The sequence below is a fragment of the Thunnus maccoyii genome, chromosome 13 (assembly GCF_910596095.1).
Source record: "Thunnus maccoyii chromosome 13, fThuMac1.1, whole genome shotgun sequence".
NCBI lineage: Eukaryota > Metazoa > Chordata > Actinopteri > Scombriformes > Scombridae > Thunnus > Thunnus maccoyii.
The window spans coordinates 21,436,889-21,445,047 of record NC_056545.1 but is presented as its reverse complement, the minus strand read 5'-3'; the positions used below and the strand labels follow the sequence as shown (position 1 = coordinate 21,445,047).

Here is an 8,159-nt window from a genome sequence, read left to right as displayed (position 1 = left end):
ACTTCACTCAAGCTGCCCGTCAGACCAGCTGCTTCTTCCCACGTTAATGTGAATAACAAACGGGCAGCTGAGTGAAGTGAAGCCTGCGTGGGAAGCACCAGGACCGTCAGGGTGACACAGTCCATCGAGGGGAGCACTGTCAGGCAGCGTTGGAGAAGGTGACATATCGGCTTCTCATAATCTGCAGAATTCACTGATGCCGATATTTCATTTTAGAGCTTTTATCGGCTGATACCGATGACGTGCCGATAATATCGTGCATCCCTAAGTTTGTCATATGAAGGAGCGGTGAACTGGAAGTGAAGTATTACAGCCATATTAATCTCTGTAAACTGATATCTGCATATGAATGCAGAATCTGTAGAACAAGATTTTGGTACCGGAAGCATTCTGGTGTCTGTTTGTAGTCTGAGTAGTATTGACCAATCACATTTAAGCGGGCTTTGGTTGCATGAAGGTAAAGAGTCTGTATGGAGACCAAAAGAGCAACCCACCAGCTATTGTCTGACTATGATTTAGCTTTTTTAAAATGCATCTGCATTTATATGCATGTATCTGTTTATAGAATTTAGCCAAAATGTCGTCTGCACCATCTCGTTGCTAATCGGACTGTAAACAACAACCGCCTCACGGAACAGGAAGTCTTGGCCTGGATATCTGTTATCTGGATATCCTTTTGCCACACTGGAAAAATATTGGCTGTTGCCCCCAGAGGCTAAATCGTTGTCAGACATATAGCTGATAGGTTCTGAGATTGCAGCCATATAACCTCATCAAAACTCCAGCTGAAGCTTTGAATCTTATCATGTGTAGGATTTGGTCTTTGCCATTTCCTTTTCTTTTTTTCTTTTTTTTTACTTAACTGAAACTGCCACACTCCATCTCTTTTGAACAACACCTTTGACATAGTGTTTACATCTTAAATCCTGATACTAACTAATTTTTTAGATCTAAATGCTGTTAGTTTTTAACACTTCAGAAATGCTGCATTATAGACTTTAACCAGCTTCTTTTAGAGGAATCATCAACACTCCATTTTATTATTTTATGTCTACCTCAACAAAGGCGTGTCCGCACAGAAATGTTTCTCTCTGACAGTCTTTCGAAATATTTCTTTACTCGCTCTGTACGCAGGTACATGAGGAGGAGCAGCACTCAATTGGATCATCTTAAAGCACAAAATCTTTAGCTTGCTGCATAGAGTTTTTATTTGAAAAGGTGGCAGAGACTAATGTAAGTCACTGTAAGTTGTTGTTGTGACTTGTGTTCTCAATTATAAAATAAGTTTGGTGTGTTTAGGTGACAAAAATGCAATAGTAGTAAAATATATATGCTAACAGATTTACTCACGCTTATTTAACACTTCAGTCAAAGCTGTTTGAAGAGTAAGGATTTCATCTGCCTTGAAAGAAACAAAAGACATATTCAGCAAGGGTTTTAAATTTGAGATTAAGTTTTCTCATCTCAGTGGCCAAATAATGAGCACAGGCTGAATCAAACATCAGTGCTCTTGCGTTTATCTCAAACTGAGGGTGTAATACTGATGGTTTTTGTTCTGACATGTTTTATTCCACTCCTGTTGTCCTTATTACTAAGCCTCCACTCCTTTGGGACCTAGCATTTGCCTTTTAAATCACTGCGTTTTGCCTTTTTTTTGTTGTTGTTGTTGTGTAACTTTTATTGTAATGTACAAGACAATGAGAAAATATCTACTGCCTCATCAAATGTACCATTTGCACTCTGGGCTTCATGTGCAAGTTTGTTCCTGTGCATTGTTGTTGGCATTTCAGAATTCTCAGTCATATTCCTTTTAATTTAGAAATATAGGTATTTTATTCATAAAATGCCAACAATGTCAGATGACACTGAAACATTTGTATAGATATCAGTCCTGATACAGCAGTATTGGGTGATATATTGTAGTAATACAATCCATATTAAAGGTGTCTGTCACAAAAATCTTGTTCTATGTTTTATTTGACTACTTTATTATTTTAACTGTGAAGCACAATAAGCCAAAAGGTAAATACTATTATGTGATGCTAGATTTAATGAAACACAACACAGGACTGTATCAGGGGGATCAATTTATTTAAATTTAACCATGAAATTTAATGATCAGCATGGTTTATACAGTATGAAGCATCATGAAATACACATAAAAAATATAAAAATCTGTTGCGACAAAAAAAACTTGAATATTTTATGCAGATGCAGCACTACTCTCAGTTGTCCAGCAGGGAGCGCCAGCCGACTCAGATGTGGCTTTAAGTGCAGAATGGCAAGAAGCCTCCAGATCAGGAACTCACAGTGGCTGCAAGTAAAAAAAGAGTTTTTGTAAAATTTCACAACTAGTCTTTGAAATGTCTGGGTTCAGACACCATAGCAACACAGAAAAACTGACAGTGAGACTTCCTTTTCTATTATTTCTGTTCAACAGCTCCAGCTTCAGCTCACCCCTTTGTTGATGCAGGCTCCACACAGGCAGCCAAAGAGGCCGTTGACCATCTGAATGCCGCAGAGAATCAGCTCCAGGCAGCTTGTGGCCAGCAGAGTACCAAACAATCCAATGTTGAAGTGCACAATGTTCTTAGGCTCTATGCATCGTCCCCACCCCGAACTGTCAGTCAGGTAACTCGGGTCACTGTGCAAGAAAGAAAAAAAAAAAGAGGTTTATGAATGACCAACACTTAAGAAACGGAGCAAGTGTCATCAGAAAGATAATCATGTGTGTCACCTGTTCTTGAAAGGTGTCGTCCAAATAATACTTTCTTTGCAAAGAGGGCCATTCTGCAAACCAAGCACTGCCACAATGAAGCTGTACAGGGCACCAGCCACACCCACTGCAGCGAATACAATTGATAAGAACATCTGCAGTTGTGAAATGATAAGGAAATGGTTAGAAATGTTCTTGTTGCAGTTTAAAACTCAACTGAATACTCCTGAATTCTGGCCCACGCTTACCTTCCCCCTCCTCGCCCTAACATTTTTTGTCCAAGTCGTCTAAGGATAAGACATGTGTTGCACCTCTCACATTCCTCACATATATACTCGCCAATCTGTGTTTTTTCCCCCAACACTGATAAAATAAAAGATTTTTTTGGAAATAAGTTTGGAAACTTTTTGTAAAGCGGGTTTACAAGTGTCTCTATTGTCTAACGACAACTATACACTATACAAAAACAGTAACGTCTTTTTGGATTAAAATGGAGAGATGTACTGTTACCCTAATGAATTCATAATTAATTAAAGTGTGTGTTATTTGTATGAAGAAGACCTAAATGCTGTGCAATGGTTTAGTGATGAAGCACCATGTAGAAATTCATAAATTCAGTTTTATTCAAATATTACTTTGTAGTAAAAAGTTGAATGATTCAGCCACAAAAGACAATTCTGAAGTCTTAATTTAATGTGTTATTTGCTATTATGAGTTACAAAACATGTCTCTGTGGAATTCAAGTTCTGATTTGCCATTTTTTGTCATTTTACTTTAATCCAGTCCTGAAACATCTAACGTCTACAGCTAGACTGACTGACTCACCCCACAGCGATTCCCACAGCAGCCCTTCTGTCCAGTCATGTGGATGTAAAGTGCTGGGATCAACACCTGTGGCGGGACAGATGAGTTGACTGTAGTTTACATTCAATACAAAAATGAATAATATTTTTTTCAACTCAAACCATGCAGAATATGTTGAAAGGGAGATTTGTTGCCAGTCTTTAGTCAAAGTTTGACGCACAAGCACAAAACTAGGACTCAGAACAGGTGACATGACCACTGCACCCCATTTAAAATCCAATATACGGTACAAATCCAGTATATACAGTATATTTTTTAACTACATATGGTAGGTAACTAACATTTTTCTGAGGCTGTCTGTAATATTTCAGAAAGAAATTTTCAGCAGCTTGTAGTCCAGAATCATAGTCTAGAGAAAAGAAAACTCACCATTATACCCCCTCCTATGAGTCCTCCCATGTATTTCACCTCCTCAGTAATATGTCCATCTTTGGCATACTTGATCTCCCCACCAGGAAAGAACAGCACTATGTTACAGATGATGGATATGACCACTAATGGGTACAGAGTAACAGCAATGCAACGGGAACATTTTCCAGTACACATGTTGTCTGGGTGAAAACAAACTCCCCGCTGTAAAACCTCTCGTTCAGTACGTTTCCTACTCGAAACTGACCCAAAGAAGGAAATGTATTTTAACTAGCACTGAATACTATGAGTGATGTGGGGGTGTGGGAGGTGTACCTAAAAGCCGATAACATGGACAAACAGAGTCTGGGATAGGCTACTGATGCAAATGTGACTCATTCTGTTTGCCTTTTGAGAGATAACCCTCGTTTTGTTGAGTTAGATCATGTGCAGATGCATATTTTTTGCATTTCCTCTATGCATTCTTGTTGTCTGAGTCAGCTGTGTTGATGGTCACATCAATATCAAGTTTAGTTTAGTGTTCAGGCCTCCAAAATGCTCATTTTTTGTAAATCTGAGTTTCTTGTATGTGGCATTAATATACTAATATTAAGTGTGTTGGTGGGGACTATTGAGGAGACAGATATTTACTTTGAGAAACATGTTTCAATTCCACCTATTGTAGCCAGTATCCTGGTGATGTGTTGACATTGTGCCGCCAGAGTCACAACGCGGTTGGACTTTGGACCTGTGGCTGCATGTTAAGTGGAGCAAGAACAATGTGTCATTGACATCTACAGCAAAACATTGATATATGACCACACTGTTGATGGTGAAACACTGAGGACCGCCTACATTTTTTAGTTTTCTGGTTTAGTTGGTGACTGTCTCTACATCATATCAGTGAACTGAAGGTTAAATTAAGACAATTTTGTTTAAGATAAAAAAGGAGAAGTACACTGATGACGACTTATTCATCTAATTGTATATTATCTTATTACATATTTTATTATTATTACAACCATTATGACTATATATATATAATTATTTATCTATTTATTCATTTTCTCTGTTTGTTTACTTGTTATGGCCATTCACGTACATCTGTATATGTTCTGATTTAACGCAACTACATTTGTGTATGTGTGTATGTAAGTATGAGTGTCTATATTACATTGTGTGTGTGGATATGTTATATTTGTTAGGAGGACTTAGATTGGCTCTTTAGTCATGACATGTCAATCCCAGGGTGTGTCTAGATTGATGGGCAGGGTGATCTTTGGCCATGTTACCACAGATACATGAATGTATATGACCCTGTTTGCTATTTATTGTATTATGCTGTCCATAACATTTGTTGTCTCCAAGCAACACTCGGGTGAGGCTGGTTACTCAACTGGAGTTTCCACGCAAAAGGATTGTGTTTTCATTATTTATTTAATGCAACACACAACCATCATCACTTACAAGGTCATGCCCTTTTTTTAAATTCCTTGTGCATCTCAGGTTCTCCTTTATTGAAAACATACTGTGATAAGGATAGTACATAGAAGAGGAAACACAAATGAAAACTCAGAAGCAGTACATGATCTCATATAGAACACAGTTTGTGAATTTTCCTTTGGGACGATTTCCTTTATCCTCTCTCCTCACCTAAATCCTGCCTCATTTTACATAGACTTTGGTCCAATCAAAGCTAACAGTTTTGGCCTTCTCTCTCCCAAAGCAGTCTGAAGTTGTAATTGCAAAAACCAACAAAAGTCAAAATCTGAAAATATTTCCTTTCACCCCCCAAACATCCTATGTCCATACAGTATACAGTGTATGGACAAAGGACAGGACATGCTGACAGGACGTTATTGCTAGTCATATCTCTATTATTGTTATTGTTGATATTATGCTTCTCAGTGTCTCTCTCTCTCCTCTCTCCCCCTCCCTCTTTTGTTCTCTCTCAACCCAACTGGTCAAAGCGGATGGCTGCCCACCTAAAGTCTGGTTCTGCTTGAGGTCTCTTCCCGTCAAAGAGGAATTTTTCCTTGCCACTGTCACCAAGTGCTTGCTCATGGGGGAATTGTCGGGTCTCTGTAAATTCAAGAGTATGGTCTAGACCTGCTCTATGTGAAAAATGCCCTGAGATAACTTTTGTTGTGATTTAGCGCCGTATAAATTGAATTGAACTGAAAGTGTATACTTGTGTTAAACCAAAACAGCACATTTAATCAGTTATTTCCTCCTTTGCTCATGAGAAAAAAAACAGTAATGTTAATACTTGTTGAAATAATGTATATGCCAAACTAAACAACAATAAAAACCATGTTAGATGTATGATGTGGCTTGACTTGGATTTGCTGCTGTTCTCTGCCTTGGTCCATGTTGCACTATGGATAAGGTTTAAGTACTTTGATTGTGAGGCACAGTAAGCCAAAAAGTTAATACTATAGTGAAATGCTACATATTATGAAATACAACACAAAGCAGTGGATCAGCAGCTTATACTTAAAACCAATTTGCTTAAAACTGTCCAAATAATAATTTGCATGCGTTAGTTCTAATACTGTGCCAGTTTCACAACATACGCTAATACATTTGCAACAGCGTGAAGCATCATGAAGAACATAAAGATTTAAAAGCCTGTAACAACAATTTAAAAGGAAATGTTTTAAGCAGATTCAGCCAGGACCACTATCAGGGAGCACCAGTTGACTCATCAGATGCAGTACTGAGTATCCATAGTAAGGATGAGCCTCATGGTGACTGTAAGTAAAAAAAAAAAGAAAACTTAAGTTAAAATTCTCTCAAATTACACATCTTCTGTGAGAAATAAGATGTCCTAACAACATGGACTACTGACATTGTGACCTCTTAGTTTTACCTATTTTTTGATGCAGGTCCCAAACAGGCAGCCAAAAAAGCCGTTGATCATCTGAATGTTGCAGAGGAACGCCTGCAGGGAGTTTGTGGCTATCAGAGTGGAGAACAATCCAGTGTTGAACTGCACAATGCTTTTAGGCTCGGTGCATTTCTCCCACAACTCAGGATTATTCAGGTAGTCCAAGTTGCTATGTAAAAGAAGAGGTCGATAAATGACTAGGACTTCATAATGTTAACAAATGTCATGAGATATTTGCTTCCATGTGCCACCTGTTGTTAAAAGGTGTTGTCCATTGCCCTTCATATTTGCAGAGGGGCCCGTTACGCAAAGCTAACACTGCCAAAGCCATACTCAGCAGGGCACCGAACACAGCCACTCCAGCGAATATAATAGAAAAGAACATCTGCAGAAGTTAAACGACAATCAGAGGTTGGAAACATTTTTAATGCAGCGTAAGACACAGTATGTTCACAATGTATTCTTTTCCCTTATTTTTTCTTCACTCTCCACCTACATTACTAACATTTATGTTGAGCTGTTGACTCTCGGCTGTCCACTGACACCTCTCACCTTCTTCTTTTAACCTGCATTCTGTTTTTATTTCCCAACATCAACAAGACATAATATGTGTTGGTGCCAACTCCAGATATTAAAAAACAGTGACAGTTTGGATTTTCTATTTCAAAATGTGTGAGTTTAAAATCCGTTCCAATAAGCCTTTTTCACAGGGTTTGAACTTATAAATAAATGTTCTTCTGAGAAACAATGAGAAATGTACTATGGTTATGTGTTATCTTTTCAGTCTAAAGAGGACCTGAATGATATGCAATGATGTTGCAGCACCATGCAGCATATTTTTCTTTTTTTACTGAGTCATTCTCAGCTCGACTGACCTCCATTAAACACTTTATTTAGTTGAATTTGACTGTTATTTCTTGATCTAATGTGGATTCCTGTTAATAGCTTGCTTAATTGTTTCCTTTATCTTTTTCTGAGCACTTGAAACATCTAATTTGTAGTTCTGACTGACTCACCCCGACGCGATTTCCACAGCATCCCTCTTCTCCAGTGCATTGGATGTAAAGCGCTGATATCAACACCTGTGATGGTGCACATGAGTTGACAGGGAGGAAGATGCAGCATCAGTGTATATCACATGGTCAACAGTTCATGAATTTAGTTGGAACAATTCAGCAAAGAAACTGTGCAGGAGTCAGTCTTCACTCTGGTTTTGAGGAATTCCTGCTCAAACTGCGCCAAACTCATCATTAGAAGTTTGAAACTTTGCCTCGATGAAGATATTTTTTCATTTTTATATTTCAAAGAGGAATGTGCAGCAGCTTAAAGTCCAGAGTCAGA

The 8,159-nt window shown here is 38.3% G+C and overlaps 1 protein-coding gene across 1 annotated transcript; it reads right to left on the bottom strand.

Annotated features, from left to right (window-relative positions):
• Positions 1–2,070: 2,070 nt before the first annotated feature.
• Positions 2,071–4,223, bottom strand: tm4sf21a (transmembrane 4 L six family member 21a). The gene is made up of 5 exons (XM_042430840.1): positions 3,950–4,223; positions 3,542–3,607; positions 2,738–2,871; positions 2,458–2,644; positions 2,071–2,314 (listed from the first exon to the last, which is right to left on the bottom strand). Exons 1-5 carry the CDS (start codon positions 4,124–4,126, stop codon positions 2,306–2,308), a joined length of 573 nt encoding a protein of 190 aa, XP_042286774.1. The 5' UTR covers positions 4,127–4,223; the 3' UTR covers positions 2,071–2,305.
• Positions 4,224–8,159: the final 3,936 nt, after the last annotated feature.

Coding starts and splice junctions, on each gene's coding strand:
- tm4sf21a (XM_042430840.1), bottom strand. CDS start 4,126: ATGTGTACTGGAAAATGTTCCCGTTGCATTGCTGTTACTCTGTACCCA. Junction 2,872..3,541: donor GCTGTGGGAATCGCTGTGGG/GTGAGTCAGTCA, acceptor TCACAACTGCAG/ATGTTCTTATCAATTGTATT. Junction 2,645..2,737: donor ACGACACCTTTCAAGAACAG/GTGACACACATG, acceptor TTTCTTGCACAG/TGACCCGAGTTACCTGACTG.